The 19,254-nt window shown below is 36.4% G+C and overlaps 1 protein-coding gene across 6 annotated transcripts in view; it reads left to right on the top strand.

Moving 5' to 3' along the window:
* LOC113048001 (glutamate receptor-interacting protein 1-like) overlaps nt 1–19,254 on the top strand; it is a 226,551-nt gene that overhangs the window by 170,727 nt on the left and 36,570 nt on the right. For all 6 annotated transcript variants that reach the window (XM_026209490.1, XM_026209489.1, XM_026209485.1 and 3 more), the window contains 6 exons: nt 147–230; nt 881–956; nt 3,754–3,899; nt 8,762–8,909; nt 9,573–9,742; nt 15,146–15,292. In XM_026209490.1, the coding sequence (XP_026065275.1) occupies nt 147–230; nt 881–956; nt 3,754–3,899; nt 8,762–8,909; nt 9,573–9,742; nt 15,146–15,292 (771 nt within the window). The remainder of the gene's footprint in view (nt 1–146; nt 231–880; nt 957–3,753; nt 3,900–8,761; nt 8,910–9,572; nt 9,743–15,145; nt 15,293–19,254) is intronic.

Genomic DNA, 19,254 nt, shown 5'->3' with positions numbered 1-19,254 from the left:
ATAAAATTGATGTTTTATAACAGCAATCTTGTGCTCAGTTACCTCGTTCTCAATGATGTAAACTGCAATTTAGTTTGTTCATTTATGTGTTCTGGTTGTGCATTGAAATCTCGGCAGAACTTTGAACTGCTTGTTTCCTTCTTCAGCTGTACAGGGCTCAGGGGTCATGTTTAAAAACGTGGAGGTGACGCTGCACAAAGAAGGCAATACATTTGGTTTCGTCATCAGAGGTGAGTGCCTCTGTAGACTTCCTCACATCCCAGTTCAAATATCTTTGAGCGTACCTCATCAACACACTTTCATTCACATCTACATCAAACAAAAAATCTCTGAAGATTTCTTTCACTGCCCTTGGGCCTGATGAAAAAAGACGAAGCAGTATTCATCTGTGCCACTAACGCTCCATTTCCAAGTATTTACCAAGCAACATTTTAGACTTCATTAAAATAAAACATTTTCCAGATCCATCTAGAGTAGGAAGTCTTTTAAAGAGAGAGAGAGAGAAATATTTCCTTTCAAGGTCTTGGTTAGCTTTGCTCCTTTTCTCAAATCTGTCTCATAGAGGCATTTTGAGGACTTTCTTTTCATCTTTGAGACTCCATTTGTGAATTCAATGGCATGCAATTTTATAGCGAGCAGCAGCTTTAATGTATAATCTGGTGCTTTTGTTGAGAATGAGATGGGAATTTCAGTGAGGTGAACAAATGGCCCTTACTATGTGCCACTAAGCTAGTATTTAGAGTTTTGATTCACCTCATTTGCTAAGTGTACAGTAGGTTAAACATATGTAATGTTGAGGAAATATCCTGAAGTGTAAGGTTTTGCTATACGGTTACATGTGTTAAATATTTAAAAACAAGTTGTTGTTTTTTTCGTGTAGGAGGTGCCCATGAAGACAGAAACAAATCTCGCCCGGTTACCATAACAACCATCAGACCCGGCGGTCCGGCCGACAGGTGAGTTGGTCTTGAACTAAACTGGATTCCTCAGCGCCAAACAAAAACGGCATCCTAAATGAAATGGACTGAGAAATGACTGATTAGAGACACTCTGGATCATAAAAATAGCACTGACTCGACTCCAAATGGAGTTTGGTGTTAGCATTTTGCTAAGCTAATGTCAGGATACTCTAATAAGCATAAAAATACATATAGCACAAACAATAATTAAATAAAATTATACAATTTTAATGAGACTGACTTTCTTTAAAACCTTAAAACTAGGGATGCACCGATACCACTATTTTCAGAACAAGTCTGATACTTTAATTTTTGGTTTTCACCGGTATCAATACCTGTATTTTAACAGCATTTGTCATTTTTTACAAATATTGGGTACAGAGACAAAATGATAATAATAATAATAAGAATCATATTACTTGGCAAACAGATATTTCCTTCAGCTATTTCCACACTTAATTATACATGTGAAAATGTATTGTATAAGCTTTTGTTACTTTCACTGTTCATTTTAATGGCGCATTAGAGCTGCTGCAATGCAATGCAATACAATACTGTAATCACAAAACGTTTTCCTAAATTAATGCAGGGAACCTCTCGGTATACATTATACAACTATGCGTGTACTATTTTGGTGATGTAATTTGCATCAGGCGCACTGTACGTAGACTCTTCTGTATTAATAAAAAACATAATTCTATAGCAAGCTAAATATGTGCAGCGTGCACACAATTGCATCAGGGCCTTTTGTGTCACAGGAACCTTATCATAGGTCCAGAACTAATTGTGGAGCTACCCACTTTTGGGCGTTTTCGTACTGGACTGCCTTTTTCGAGAACTCTTCAGCTCACGCACATCCGCTATACAGGCTTGAATATTAAATGTTTAACATTATATTAATTACGTACATGTACTTCTTAGACATCCTTAATCTCTAATAGCTCCATTCTGCTCTCTGTTGTTCTGTTTTCATTGTTTCTTTTTTTGGACACAGCTTTATTCACACAATGTAGTATCGGCTTTTGGTATTGGGGCATTTTTACTAGTACGGGTACAGGAGTACAGTATCAGGTCCGATACCGATACTGTATCCGTACTTTTAACCTTCTTTAATGCCTAAGCTGTTTTGCTAGTCTCAGATGGTTTAAAATGGATTTGTCTGGTGTGAACTGTTCTCCAAGCTGGTTTAGTTGGGCGGCCCAGCTTAACCAGCTGAAAAGTGGTCTGAATCCCTTTAAAATCCACCGATAGACCATTCTGAACATCTTAGTGTGGTTTAATATGTTTTTCAGGGTGAACTATAAATATGTAAGTATATCTGTAATTTTTATTCAGCCTTTATCTTCTCCCAGGATTATATGATTTCCTTCCCTAAGGATACAGCTTTATAATTTGGCCAAAACGTTAGTATGATTCATTTTCTTACATTATGGAACAGTTATAAATGTATCTGTGATTAATCTGTAGGGAGTTTACTAGGTTTTGGAAAAATAGTTTAAAAATGAGTTTATGATGCTGTTGATTGCACTTTATTTTACAGTGGTTGTACTTACATGTACTTAAAGTGTACTTAAGGTGTATTTATCTAAGAAAGTTACTGGTAATACAAGGTGACTACATGGGGTAGGGTTAGGTTTAGGGGTAGGTTCAGGGTTAGTACCTAGTTATTACATAGTTATTATAAATACTATAATAGTAACATAGTATGTAAATGAGGAACATGACCGTAAAATAAAGTGCTACCGATAAATGAGTATGTGGTAGGAGTTTTTATTTTTTATTTTTTATTATTCAATGTTTTTTAATTACTTTATCTTTGCATGTCACATTAAATATTTAAATGGTTTTAATAGTTTTAATTTATAAAAATCTCTCTGTGGTACATTGTAATGGATTGGATTTTTATATATACCAGTCCGGCATAGTTGAACTGTAGATGTTTTTGTGAAATGGCAAGAAATTGCTTGATGAATATAGTGTTTCCCAGTCGGAGTTCCTTTCGGAACTGGAATAGATTGCCCCGCAACTTCAGCACTCGCTTGAGAATTGCAAATGGATTGGCGTGATATTTCACTCGCTCTGGCGTTTGAACTACTGTGTTAATACCGTCATTACACGCCAGCTCGTCTCTCCCTTTCCCCTCAACTCTTATCAATATTCATTTTACACACTGGTAATTTCATTTCTTACTGAGAGAGTATTCCCATTTCTTTTGTTCAGTGGCATGGCTCCTGTTTTTCTGGGTAAATATTGTGTTCTGTTCCTCTACAATTTAATATTGACTGGCCTCTGACATCTTGCAGTCACAGAAAGCAGCCACCTTGGAAAATTAAAACAACGAATTTAATTTCGTTTGAGTCATAAATCAGGCCTCTTAACCAAAAGTAGTGTTGTGCTCATCAGGCAGTTCAAGAACATTGAGTTCCTGATTCTCCATTAGAGATGGTCACATTTTTATGTTTTTGAGTACTTCAGAAGGTACATGAGTTTATGTCTATATCTTTTGAGCGTCAGTACGGTTCCTGGCTCTCGTAGTTTAGGAGTTACTATGGGATCATCTCGGGTGAGGTCTCTCTAGCGCAGACGTACAGTAACCTGCCTGCCATGATAACAGATGGAACGTGTCTAATTATAAAGCCTCTAACCTTTCCGGCATTTTAAAGGCTTATTGTTGCGAGCAAACAAGCAGAGGATACACAGTACAAATGCTATTGTGTCTCTTTGTGCCTTTCTGGTTTACAGCACATTTCTTCTGCTATTTCAGTCCTCGTTTGTGTTTTGTCTTCTCTCTCAGGGAAGGTACCATCAAACCCGGTGACAGGCTACTCAGCATCGACGGAATTCGTCTGCATGGAGTGTCTCACGCAGAGGCTATGAGCATCCTCAAACAATGTGGCCAGGAAGCCACTCTTCTCATAGAGTATGATGTGTCAGTCATGGGTAAGGACACACCCACTTCAACTAATCCCGCCCCCAGACAGTTCACTTTTTTTTAATCTAAATATAATTCTTATTAATTACATGAGGAAAATACACATTGGATTTATCATAAAAGAGCTAGCAATATTATGTACGTTGTTCATAACATTTAATATTATGACTGAATTGTATAATAATAAATGGTTTAAGATTAAAACTATTTTATGAAATATTTCAATAATACATTGCTGGACAAATGAAATGGCAGAAGAGAGATTAGGAAAAAGTAACATACAATTAATTAAATGTAGCTTTTGTTTGTATTTTAGTGCACATTTGTTTCACTAAGTTTTATTTTCATTTTTAATTGCATTTCATTTTAGGTACGATTATAATGTTACTGTTTCGTTACTTTCAAGTACTTTTTCTTTAACGGCAGTAACTTTTTCAAGAAGATGCCCTCTGTGGTTCTTTGAAGACCAGTTCTTGTGTTGTGTTCTGTCGAGGTCTAGTCGTTCCAGCTGGAAGATCATTATAGTATTCGTAAACACCTATTGTCTAAAAACAGCAATTACAGAATGTAACTTTTTAGCGATTTTGTAAAAGATCACATTTATTTGATGTTATCCAGCTCTCAAACGTCGATATGTTTTTGTAGCATTTGTGACATGACAATGCCAAAGAGCTGAATGAGATGCCAAAAACAAGAAAGAGGGTTACAGCGAGTGAGGTGAACTGAAAAGAAAAGTAAATTCTCTAATATTTGAAGTGGCCCGTGGCTGTAACTCATCTTTCCAATGTCTTTGTTGGGCTCTGACCCAGAATTGATGGATTCCCTTTTTGCTGTGCCCAGTGGAAAGGCACATCCTGCTTCACTGCACTGATATGCCCATCTGTTTGAACAACATAAAACGCTAACTACCCCACAGTGCCTGTTCAACTGGGTTTTTGGTCAGCGCACTTTTCTCCTTAGTTTAAGTCTTGCTGTGTAACTTTCAGATCATTCTGTCTTGGATTTCTGTCTGAATTAATGTGCTTTCTCCGCACCTAAATTTTTTTTACCCTCATTCTACACTTTCTCCTCACTTCACACTCTTTCTTTCTGTTTTATCAACTCTCCTGCATGGTACGGTAGATGCTCATTGGTGCAGAAGACTGAAAAATCTTGACTCATTTCTGAAAATCAGCTCTTATGAACAGTTCATTTCAAACAGCTTGTTCAAAAAAATTATTATTATTGTACACCATTTTGTAATGCATCATCAGAAACCGCTTTCTGTTGGTCCACGTGGCAAATACACAACTTGAATCCATTACGAAATCTGAAAAAGAAAAAATCTTTTGCCCTCATGTGAAGTTGGCAGTTGCATTGATTCCTTTTGAAATTACTAGATTTAATTTAAAAAATCATTGAACAGTGGAAAATGTGATCACTGCTTTTCGGTAAAATATGAGTTTATATAATCTATGATTGCTTTCAATATACATTCAATAAAATATTCATATATGCACAGTTACAGTTGGAAAGAGGTCAGCTTCATATATGAGTCTCTGACAGACGTCGGTGACTTTGACTCTCAGTGATCGGCTGCTGACCAGCTTTTTCATAATATTGAGCATTATCTCATCTATTTTTACACCACACGCTTTACTCCACAATCTCCCATTGAGAAGGAACTAATAATGACCGTTCAGATCTCCACCAGTGGATACACACAGAACAGGGTTTGATTAAAACTAATCACCAGAGACGAAGCATTCGTCACAATTTACAACCACCTTTCCTCCTATCTCCACACACTCCTACAGCCTTTCATGGAAACACGAACGCTCCTCGTGAGCTCCTCAATCAAGCCATCGTCAGTGTAATGGCACCCATGTGATTGAACTATTTCTCCACCTCTGGCTTTATTTATGGATAGTCTGTTCCTTCATGTTCAGCTGGTGTCAGGTGGTTCTTCGAGGATGGACAGGAAGGTGAAGGTGGAAATCAGGGGCTGGAAAGGGGGGTTTAATCATAATCGGCTGTCATGGCAGCTCAATTAGATCACTTGGATCTCATTTAGTATGTTTAGCTATCCCACAGTTCCACTAGAGATGTGCAGGTTGGTCATTTTGTCTACTCAGACAATCTACCTTGCAGCCAATTTTCAGTTTAGCTGTTCCAGGGTTTCTGCAGATCTTAATTGGCCTTTAAACTAATTAAGGCCTATAAAAAAAAGGGTAACACTTTAGTGTAGTTTCCAAATTCACACTTATAACTAGCTGCTTATTAGCATGTCTATTATTAACATTTTGACTGTTTATTAGTGCTTATAAAGTACATATAATGCATGACATCCATAATCTTACCCAATTCCCTAAACTTAACAACTACCTTATAAACTATAAGTAAGCATCAAATAAGGAGTTAATTGAGGCAAAAGTTATAGTTAATGGTTAGTTAATAGTGTGAATTGGACCCTAAAATAAAGTGTGACCAAAAAAAGTATTAATTTCAAGCAGAAACACTAAAATTGACAAAGTCATAGCATTAAATGCTGCATGCATAAAAAAATACATATATTTATTTATTTATTTATATATTATATAATGCAAATATATAAATGTTCTCAAGTTAACTTGAGATTCACATTGAACATTATGAACTTGTTTTCTGAGAAACCGAACACAATGGAGTGAGTTTATGCTTAAAACAAGGCAGATATTTATTGTTGTTTTAATCATAAATTCACTTTATAATCACTTTATATTGGTTTCTTATTAAACAAGTCTTCTTATTTTATGTCGTTTTGCTTGTCAAGTAAATGTGTCTTGATTTAAGAATCTTTAGACATTTGCACTGGGAAACAAGACAAAAATACTGAGGAAGAACATTACTTTTTTGCAGTAAAGCTTTTTTTTTGCCAAATGAATTAAAGTAATGGAGAATTGTGTTTTCAAATTTTAAACTTTACTAATAAATGACATTGACATTTAGAGACCATATTGACGTATTGTGTTCTATTCAGTTAATTCCTTAATTATCTTTACTTGGTCTTAAAACGTCTTCATAAAACCTTCAGGAACCGTGTTCTATAACCAATCAGATTGTAATGTTTCACCCAAAAATAGTATAGTTCCATGTAGTTAATATAGTAAATCATTGATAAATGCTTTAAAACGATCACAGGTGACACAGTTTTTTGTTACTCACTGTAGGTACTTGTTCCCGGCCCAAGCTTCTACACCACTGTTCAACATTTTAAACGTCTCACTTTATGCTTGAGTCTTTATAGATCCACTTTACACACCAAAGCAACATCTTTTAGATTAGCGCAGGAGTTTCCCCAGTACACTGGGATTTTTGTGATGGCAGCAAGTGTGTTTAACGCAAGCGCAGGGAGGAAGTTGACACACCTGACAGCAGACAGCTGTACACCAGCTCTAACTAAAGACCGACTGCTCCTTCTGTCCGCTCCACACACAACAGCAGGAGCCATTTCTCTTTGTAATGGGTGTCAAGTGAAATCAGCCCATGTTGGGAATGGGCTGGAGGAGCGTGTTTACGTGTGGTGTTTCCTCTGTGCGCTGAAGACATATGGTGTAATGAGGTCTTTTAGTGCGGCCCATTACTAAACTGAGATGTTGAATTACCTCCATTAGACTTTAACAGGTCTAACCGCAGCCGCTCACCCTCATTCACAATAATGAGGTGTGTGTACGTGTGTGTGTGTGTGGGTGTATAACTGTCATCCGTAATGTTTTTTTTCCCTTCTTTTACCAGGTGTTTAGGCACTTAAGCCACACTTACAAATTTATGTAATTTCATTGCATTGGAAGCAAAATATCTAATTTAGCTGTTAACATAGTGGTGTAATTGGGATTCTTATTGGAATTCGTACTGAAGGCAATGAAGGCAATCAGTCCCTCAAGTTCACAACGGTGCCACAGCAGACAAGCCACAGGTGTATTCACACACTCCACTAAAATAAAGAATAATGTTATGAGAGTAAAATAGTGAAATATTTTCAAAGAAATCACAATACTTGAGTCTCTTAATGCTGTATAATAGTATTGTGAGAAAAATAATGCAATCTAAAAATAATTGGAGGAAAAACAATACGACTTTAAACTCATAATGCTGTGTTATAGTATTTTGGGAAAAGTAATGCTATACTAATTTTAGGTGAAAAAGCATAGCTACTAAGTGCAATGTTATATAATAATATTTTGAGAAATAAAAACAGTACTTTTAATTTCACAATACAAAAATTGTATTCTAGGAAATATATATGTATATGGTTACTTTTTTAATCTTGTGACGTTCAAATTATTTTTTTTTTTTTTAGATGATTCTCAATTTCGACTTTATTCACATAATGTGATGACTGTATTTTCATTTATTATCCTAATGTCACCCTAAAATACTGTTGTCTACATTTTTGAACGATACATCTATTGCATTTTTTTATCGTGCAACAATGCACTGTAATAATTCAGTGTGTCTTAAAAATAGCATTGGTTTGGTATTTTATTATGAATCCTTTAGTTAAAATATATATGTTTATAAGTTAAAATGAGTTAAAAGAGTCTTTATCTTATACATATTATACTTCTTAACCTTTGCATTATGTCCATGCAGTGAGGATTATGATCATTAGCAGAGTTTTAGTGGATGCAAACTAAGCATATAAGGCTTTGGACTGTTTACTTAATCATGAAGATTTTCACAGTTTCAGTTTTCTCTTTGCAGCTTTTTGATTTAGACTTGCACCCATGCACCCAACCCAAGCTTTCTGATTTGCATTAATATATCAAAAATGCCACAGGTTATGAGCCACTTTGTACCCTTGCAATCTCCGTTTTCTGAATATAATCACTGTCTTTTTCCTATTTTACAGATTCTGTAGCCACAGCTTCAGGCCCGCTGCTGGTGGAGGTGGCCAAGTCCATGGGCTCCAGTTTAGGTCTGGCTCTCTCTACCTCCATGTACTGCAATAAGCAGGTCATCATCATTGACAAGGTCAAACCAGCCAGCATCGCCGATAGGTAATTACAGCCACATTTATTTCCCACATACATAGGAAGGCAACCATTTCGGCTCTTTATGAAAGAAGCATCATTGCTCATCATGTTTCCATTGTTCTGTGAGCCAGATCAATGCATGGAGAGGAGAGATGTGCGCTGCAGGAACCCGATGCCTGCTTGTGAAATGTTCAAAGTTTGAAATGCATAAAGCTTAGCAACTAATTATAGAAATTCAATAACTCATCTAGCCTTCATGCCAGCAGAAAGGCATGGAACAATAATAAAGGTGACGGAGTGCTGAACAAGTGAAAACCTTTCCATCAAAACAGATTAGCACTTTGAAGATGATTCAAAAGTTTGCTCTTGGGAGAAACATTGGGATGAAATTATAATACGCCTTAAACCCCTTTGCCATCAACAGGGTGCCAATTTAGGTCCCCAATTTGGAACCATAATGTGCGTGTCTACTGCAGAGTATATGCTTATACTCGAGATTGAAAATAACTGTTAATATATTAATAATGTATAAAAACTAATATATCAAATTATAAATGTAATAAAATATAAGTTACACTTAGCCTTGATATTTGATCATAAAAATTGTTGTACTGAGAAGAATTAGTTTGAAATGGTTCCTGTGATAAGTGGCTGGCAGAACAGGATGTGATCTCATTGCTCTTGCAGGTGTGGTGCGCTGCATGCAGGTGATCACATCCTGTCAGTGGACGGCACAAGTATGGAGTATTGCACACTGGCCGAGGCCACCCAGCTGCTAGCTAGCGCTTCAGAACACGTCAAAATGGAGATTCTGCCCCACCACCAGACAAGACTGGCTCTCAAGGGCCCTGAACATGGTAAGAGACTCAAACACACTCACTCTGGACTACAGTCTTATGTCAAAGAATGCCTCAAATTTGTTTCAATTGGGTTAGTGTATTATAAGCATATAGGAGAGGCAATTCCCTGCATCCTTGCTTGATTTTTAATTGATTTGGCTCTTTTTACACCATACAAATGCTCCATTAGGGTTTTTTCTAGAGTGTAGGAACACTATACTGATGCAGACTGGAAATCGTAGTGGACGAGTGCATATTTATTCAGAAAAGTCCAGTTTTACTCAGTCTGCATTTTATTTTTGGTCACCTCTTTAAACCTCAGTGCGCCGAAGAAAGAGCGGATATGTTAATGAGCAACTTTAATGAGTTAATCAATATTGAAAGTGATGGCATATGCATAATTAATGTCTGTGAACATAATTCCTGTGTGTCTCTTATATCAATCATGTAGTTCCTAGATAAAGTGGGTGGTCTGAATGCAGCGTTTGACTTCTCAGTGTAAGGCCAGCTGTGTTCTGTCCACAAGATGGTTACATTAACAATATTTAATCATCTTTCCTGCAGATATATCCATAGTGAAAACAGGACTGTGCAAGGATACTGCATCTTGCCTTGTGTCTCAGACTGTCAGGAGTTATGTGGTGTTCTAAAGCTTGTTCTTATTACCTGACAGGTTTTTATCAGCCTGTGTGCCACCAAGTGCAATGATAAAGAGATTTGATGTCAAAAGTTTAGAGCAAGGCTGATTCCCACAGAGAATATGTTCTTATGACATCCAGTGTGTGCCATAACATCTTATCAGGAACAGGAAGCTAACATTCAAGCGCAGAGACAAAAGGTTAAATGCTGCTGTACTTCCTAATAGGAATAATGTTAAAACACAAAGATGTGGAACCATACTAGGGCAGAGCCAGGCAAGAATGACCGGAGTCATATTTAAAGACTAAAATCAAGCCTTTTGATTTAGGCTAGTTAGCGACCACACAGTAACGTTAGAAAATAAGGGAAAATGTATATCCAGCCGGTTGTTATCACAGAATAAACCCTAACACAAAGCGGATGAGTGCATCACCCTGAAGGAGTTTATTGTGATAACAGCCGGCTGGATGAACATTATCCTGCTTATTACACACCTACTTGCCACATAAATAATTAGACCCAAAATATTGATTTGAGTTTAAATAATGGCAAAGCTTCCGCAGAGCAAAACAGTTCCTAACAGGCATAATGTATTATCGTATTGCTAATTACACAGCTTTTCACCACATAAATAAAGACGAGGACATAGAATGTGATTCTTAACCGTTTATAATCTTTAATCCATTACAGTGTACAAAATAACTGTCAATTAGAAACACTTTTAGCAACAAGACGAACCCTTTTAAAAATACTACTTCTAATTCTTAATAGTGTTTGACAAGGCACAGCTTCCCCTAGTATTTTGAGGAATAGGATTATATAAAATATACAGTATAATATAAAATGATTAAATATTAAATTTTATGTTTAATTACAAAAACATTCACCAATCAGTACTTTTTTAATTTCAAATACTTAGGTACATTAAAGATCAAATGCTTTTGTATTTTTACTCTAGTAAAATGGAAAAGGAATACTTTTATTAGAGTAGTGTTTTATTTGAGTATCTGTGCTTTTAATCAAGTCCTTGATTTTTGTATTTCAACCATCTAGAACATCATAGCACCTGCACAGACATGCTGAAACAGCCAACCAGAAGACTGTAGCAACTGTATAGTGACATGCTAAAACCCCTTCAGTATCTTCAAGCTACCAACCCACAACGTATTAGCACTGTGGTGGTGACTCTCACACAGGCAAACCACAAATAACACTAGTTAGCTTATTACTCTGCCTTTGCTGCTGGTCTGTTTGACTCAAACCACAAAAAGAGGTAAAAAAAAAAATAATAATAAATGCATCATATACAGTATTGTTCAAAATAATAGCAGTACAATGTGACTAACCAGAATAATCAAGGTTTTTCGTATATTTTTTTATTGCTACGTGGCAAACAAGTTACCAGTAGGTTCAGTAGATTCTCAGAAAACAAATGAGACCCAGCATTCATGATATGCACGCTCTTAAGGCTGTGCAATTGGGCAATTAGTTGAATTAGTTGAAAGGGGTGTGTTCAAAAAAATAGCAGTGTGGCATTCAATCACTGAGGTCATAAATTTTGTGAAGAAACAGGTGTGAATCAGGTGGCCCCTATTTAAGGATGAAGCCAACACTTGTTGAACATGCATTTGAAAGCTGAGGAAAATGGGTCGTTCAAGACATTGTTCAGAAGAACAGCGTACTTTGATTAAAAAGTTGATTAGAGAGGGGAAAACCTATAAAGAGGTGCAAAAAATGATAGGCTGTTCAGCTAAAATGATCTCCAATGCCTTAAAATGGAGAGCAAAACCAGAGAGACGTGGAAGAAAACGGAAGACAACCATCAAAATGGATAGAAGAATAACCAGAATGGCAAAGGCTCAGCCAATGATCACCTCCAGGATGATCAAAGACAGTCTGGAGTTACCTGTAAGTACTGTGACAGTTAGAAGACGTCTGTGTGAAGCTAATCTATTTTCAAGAATCCCCGCAAAGTCCCTCTGTTAAAAAAAGGCATGTGCAGAAGAGGTTACAATTTGCCAAAGAACACATCAACTGGCCTAAAGAGAAATGGAGGAACATTTTGTGGACTGATGAGAGTAAAATTGTTCTTTTTGGGTCCAAGGGCCACAGGCAGTTTGTGAGACGACCCCCAAACTCTGAATTCAAGTCTTGGTTCCAAACCAACAAAATTAATGTTATGGAGTGGCCAGCCCAATCTCCAGACCTTAATCCAATTGAGAACTTGTGGGGTGATATCAAAAATGCTGTTTCTGAAGCAAAACCAAGAAATGTGAATGAATTGTGGAATGTTGTTAAAGAATCATGGAGTGGAATAACAGCTGAGAGGTGCCACAAGTTGGTTGACTCCATGCCACACAGATGTCAAGCAGTTTTAAAAAACTGTGGTCATACAACTAAATATTAGTTTAGTGATTCACAGGATTGCTAAATCCCAGAAAAAAAAATGTTTGTACAAAATAGTTTTGAGTTTGTACAGTCAAAGGTAGACACTGCTATTTTTTTGAACACACCCCTTTCAACTAATTGCCCAATTGCACAGCCTTAAGAGCGTGCATATCATGAATGCTGGGTCTTGTTTGTTTTCTGACAATCTACTGAACCTACTGGTAACTTGTTTGCCACGTAGCAATAAAAAATATACTAAAAACCTTGATTATTCTGGTTAGTCACATTGTACTGCTATTATTTTGAACAATACTGTATGTATAAATGTTCCTCTAACACCCTGGACTGACAAAAAATTTAATTAATAAATCCTATCAATGAATTGAATTGTTTTGCAATGTCCACAAGTTTAGTGGCTGAATGAGCTTTATGCTTGGAACTTAATAAGAACGTGGAATAAAGCCTGAACCCTGAGAACATAAATAAAAGTGGACCTGCACAGCATACTAATGCGTCCTGTTGGGGGTTTTCAGAAGCCCCACATTAGAAAGCAATGAAGTGACCCTCAGGTCAGCTGGTGGGAGGTGTCTTGATTAGCTCTTAAGGGAAGGAAATTGAGTTTAGAGCACCTTTCAAACACAGTGAGTGGACGAAGCTCACTCCTGATTCCTGTGAAGAGCCACACACGTTTACTGGCATGTCATGCTTCTGGCATTGCTATGCAGTGGCACGTCTACTACGCAGCTTACAGACGTGTAGTCTATTTCCTCAGCTCAAGCAGATTTAGTGCAGTGACGCATTCTACACTAACACGGACCAAAATACCAGCCGCTGTGAAACTCAAGACAGCTGGCTAATGCTGAAACGCTACAGCACCAGACAGCCGGCTGACGACACGACGCACGTATGCAGCACATAAACACATTCTACCTTGTCACCCCATACTCATGCATTCACGACATCAGTTTGGTGGGCTTCTGTGGGCGGTAGAGAAATGTGTCACAGAAAACATCTGAATCTACTGATGAAAACACAAATATTATCCCTCCAGGCCGATCCCTTCTTGTTTTTGATGCAAACTCGAAACTTGTTTTGCTCAGCTAACATGTGCATGTATTTTGTTGTAGTACATTGTGTGAAGTGCACACTACAGAGTGCATACACACATACCACAAGCTGTATTATACGTACTGTACATATAACCTACACAGTCTATGCAAAATACATTTGTTTACTTGTGTTGTATACTTAAATCAACCACATTTAGCAATATATATCATGATTATTTTCATTTGTTGACACCCTTGGTATAGAGATTCTACATTAATGCCTGGAAACACACTCATCATATTTTCATTTGCCCCTCTACTCTCTAAGACTCATGAACTTTTTTTATTTCCCACATACACATAATTGTAAAAGTAATGGTTCTCATCTGTTCAGGCCTGATTGCATACGGTCTCAGTGGATTCTTCACTGTCTTTTAACCCTGTGCTGCTGTTTGATGCTATCGTGATGATGGATCCCTTACACAAAAACACACCCTCCTTCACCTATTACCGAGTCTTTTTCCAGTTTAATACCTCCTGCTGCCACTGCCCTTCAGTTCGTCTCTCTCTTCTCTCTCAGACGGCTTTTGTAATCTCTCTTTCCATCCTGTGTGTTTGAAAGCACAGCAAACATACTGCTAAAATTAACCGTGCAACAGAAAGGAGCTAAAATAGAGAATGATCAATGCTGGTGTCCATAGTTGTATTCCTAGGAGGACGCTTTGAGGGGAGCAAAGACCTTGCTATGTGAATGCTTGTATTTTGTTTCTTTGTGCCTGCTACTGCAGATATTCAGTCTGCTTGGCTGATGTGAAAGTCCAAGAGTCTATTAGTAGCTTGCAGGTGCATTTTTAGTAAACTTGCTTGTATTTTGTCCAAAGCTGTGCTTATGGTGAGATCTACATTATTTGTGACATTGGTTGTTTCGACCTAGAATGTTTTCTAAAGGTATAATTTGGCCAGAAATGTATTTTATTTTGTTAGATTTTTTTTTTTTTTACCCATTTTCTGCAAGTCATACAGGTTTGTAACAGCATAACTTTTAACTTTTTAATAATCTAGCCCTGTAATAAATATTTAGTATGTCTTTTTTTTTTTTTTTTCTTGTTTTTGTCAATTTCTGTACTTATTAAGAAAGCCCAATCACAAAGCAGACTAAATAACCCTTCATTAAACGTAGGGTCACTTTTAACCATAACAGTTTTTCCCAGGGTTACTCGTTGTTTGAAAAGTGTCTCTCCTTGTGTGATTTATCTGATATGTGTTATGCACTATTATTTATGTGGTGTTGTCAGTATGTTTCTTCCTGCTCACGTCCCCCTCTCTCTCCTCTTCGTGTGCTCAGTCAAGGTGCAGAGGAGTAACCGGACGTTGCCCTGGGAATCCGGAACCAACAACAACAGCAACTTCCTTCCCTATCAACACTATAACACCTACCACCCTGACCAGTCCCGCAGCCAGACCAAGCAGAAAACCTCTCCAAACAACCCCCGTAATGTTCCTTCCCTTTTCCTTCATCCTCATCCTCTTGTATCACTCCTTGTTTCTCCATAATATCGCCGATAAACAGACTTATTCCATTCTTCTATGGGTTTTGACTTTAGAACTTCGGTATTTCCAGATTGATTTTCATTTTCACTGTTCAAAAACTCAGTCATATATTTTCAGTGAGATTTGGTGAGCAAAAAAACATTGCCAAATTGGGCAGTATTTAACTTATGCAAATCAGCAGCAACAGCCAATGGGAGTGAAGATGCAGTATGTATTGTTGAACATGCAAGATGAAAAGTTATCTTTAAATAATGATTGATGTATCGCTTAGTAGATCCTGTATATTTTATTTTATTTTCCAAAGCGATTTACACACACACAATATAAATTGAACCCATGACGTCTGCAGGAATGTGATATGCAATACAGGACTGCATTCGTTTTAATGTCTCCTTTTGTGCTTTTTTTGATAAGTCTGTTTTTGTTTTTTTTAGTGTGTTTTACTTGATCTCTTTGGAAAACAGAGCAGAACTAATTTGTTCCCCGGCTGTTTCCTTTTCTCTAAACTATGCTAAGGCTAAAGAGGTTTTTCTCTCTCTGTTGCTCTCTTCCTCAGTATTATATCTGGTCTTTATTCTCCATCTGTGGGTGTAGCTGAGCTCTATTCTACCAGAGGAGAGAGCACATTACAGAAAAGCTTAGAGTCACTTTATGAAGCCAGGCGAGCGCTGAGCCATTCAGTGGTTTTTATTTTGCAGAAGATACACAGTGAATCAGAGGACACCTTTGTGGTTCCATTCATTGGGGTATATGGAACATAATCCTTGTTAAGGAAGCGAATATTGCATTATTGACATTCTAGCAACTTGACCTGATCATTTCTCCCCGTGTGGTCATGGGTGGACTACAAAGTCTCAAGTACATTCTGGGAGATGTAGTCAATGATAATTGACATCCTGAGGCCCTAGATTCAATCGCTAATTGGCTAATAAGATGGGAAGATTGTCATTTGCCACAAAAGCACTTCTCATTTATGTTTTAGGTCATGCTTTTCCTCTTTCAGCGGCCTTACAGAGTCTGATTTGATTATATAATTAAGTAAATTCCGGCCATCAGGGCTTTATTGATCTCTTTTGTTGGCGCTCTATGTGTTTCGAGGACACTGTGAGAATGTTAGAGAAGACCTGTACTTATTCTTTATACAGACAATGGTTTGCAGCATTAATACAACTGGAAGTTGCTCATTTTTAGTGAGAGCTAGCTCTTGGAGGCGATGTGACAGACCATTTATGATGCTAAAAAAAACTAAGGAACATTTTGATGCCAAGGACCCCAAAGTAGGTGTTTAATCTCATTAATAACTCCCTTATTAAAATATAATAGCCATGTAATTTCATTTATAAAGACCCATTTATACTATGTGAAGAAAAGTCATATTATATTCATGCTATAGAGACAGCATGTTGTTTTCTACACACTATTTGAGAAGTTATAAGTTGCTGTAGCTTTTAAATAAAAGATAGTTTTTAATATTTTTCCATTTGATATTTTCCATTTTATTTTATTTTTATTTTACTTATTATTATACTTTGTTTTTATTTATTTATTACTGTTAAGACTGCCTAGTTAAGAAGCTGCCTAGTTATTTTATTACTTAATGAAAATTTTGATGTCTGTGTTTGTGTGTATATATATATATATATATATATATATATATATATATATATATATATATATACAGTGGGGATCGAAAGTTTGGGCACCCCTTGCAGAATCTGTGAAAATATGAGTAATTTTCAAAAAATAAGAGAGATCATACTAAATGCAGGTTATTTTTTATTTAGTACTGTCCTGAGTAGGTTATTGTACATAAAAGATATTAACATTTAGTCCACAAGACAAAAAAATTGCTGAAATTATTAAAATAACCCCACTCAAAAGTTGAGGGACTCAAACACAATATATATATATATATATATATATATATATATATATATATATATATATATATATATATATATATATATATTAAAACATTATAAAACATTTGTAAAACATTTGTAAAACAATTGTATGTGTGTGTGTGTGTGTGTGTGTGTGTGTGTGTGTGTGTGTGTGTATATATATATATATATACACACACACACACACACACACACACACACACACACACACAATTACTCTTACTCTTGCAATTATATTTTTTTCTTTTTTTGCCAAAAATCATTAGGATATTAAGTAAAGATCATGTTCCAAAAATATATTTTGTACATTTCCTACCGTAAATATATACAAAATACATTTTTTTATTAATAATATGGATTGCTAAGAACTTAATTTGGACAACTTTAAAGGCAATTTTTTTGAACTGTCAACTTCCAGATAATGTCCTATCCTAAGAAGCTTATTTATTCAGCTTTCAGATGAGTAATAAATCTCAATTTAAAATAAATGACCCTTAGAACTGGTTTTGTGGTCCAGGGTCATATATATATGGCCCTGGACCACAAAATGGTTAATTTAGCTAAGTTGAACTTAAATATGAATGTTAAAAACTTAAATATTAACTTTGACAACCCTAAAAAGTTTATTTTTGCAGACACCTAAACATCTTGCTGACTCAAGTTTAAAAACTGCAGCAACCAATGGTACGAAACCTTTAAACCTCCAGCGGTTCAACTGGGTTTCACATTCTGTATATCACACACATGACTGAAGGCTAAAATCGCTTGTGGCACCTTTTCTCACCTTCACAGTTGTGTCTCAGATTCTCTATTCAGGAGGGTCGTAAAGATGCCGCAGGTGCTAGTGGCTTCACATAATTTACTGCCATTCCATCAATACTTTTTAGTCACAGTCTCTTTTTTTATTCCTGGATTATACAACCCCCTTGGTTATGAGAGTTCAAAAGCTTTTTAAATCTCTGAAAGATGTGTCCTTGATACGCGTGAAAGAGCAAATCTCCCCTGAGAGTTGGATTTCTTAAGCCTCCGTTTTCTTTTTTCCTCAAGACAAATTAGCCTTTATTTGCTGGACATTAACTCCTTAATGTTTGGATTAGGAAAGTTCATCCTACACAATGCACAAGTGGACCAGAAGGCCTCATTATGGCTCTTAAAGATGTGGTTTAATGGCTTTTAAAAAGAGAGAGAGAGAGAGAAAAGCAGAATGTAATTTCATGTGCCAAGAGCAGACAAACTGTTTCAAACAGCACAAAAAAAAAAAAAAAAGTAATCTGCTGTAATCCTGCCATGTTTTCAGCATCACCAATTTCGCAGCCAAATAAAACATATTTTTTGGAGTAGTAATATTCTGCCAGTTGGGAATTTCAATTTTTTTTTTGTAAGAGCTAAAAAATGGCTTTGAAGCTCTTTATCTGATCAGCACGAACTGTGATTTGGTTGCTAGCCATTATTCTTTGATAGAAGTGGCTTTTAGGCATCAGGGAGTATTTTTAGAGATGTGCTTTGATGAAGACTTACCACCGTTCACACAATGTCAAAGACGGAGCGCAGTCTGTAGCGCTTTAATGAGTTGGTTTGTGCATTTCCTCATCTGGTGACAAAACGCTTGTACATGTTTTTGGAAAACGTTATGATACAGTGGTGGGCTTCGAAAGTTCAGTTGAAAATAGATTCAAAATGGGATTTAAACATGTTTAAAGCAAAACGAATAGATTCTTATCTATTCTTTTTGTACTTATCTAGGTACCTAGATTATGTACTTATCTAGGTACATTTGTCAGATTAATCATGTGACTTTGTACAGGTTGTCTGATGTTGATCATGAACATGCTGCTCTTGTGCAAGAGTGACACACTGAATACTATGGAATCATGAAGTTTAAGTTAGATTTTCACTTTTTCAGTTGTTTTAAATGAGTAAAAAAATGTATAATAGAAGCATTTACCAAGCAAAACTGAACTTTATATACTAAGTATATGAAGTTTTGAAATGAGTCATT

This window comes from Carassius auratus, chromosome 29, assembly GCF_003368295.1.
Source record: "Carassius auratus strain Wakin chromosome 29, ASM336829v1, whole genome shotgun sequence".
NCBI lineage: Eukaryota > Metazoa > Chordata > Actinopteri > Cypriniformes > Cyprinidae > Carassius > Carassius auratus.
Note: the sequence above shows the minus strand (reverse complement) of the source record. Positions and strands in the feature narration are given on the sequence as shown.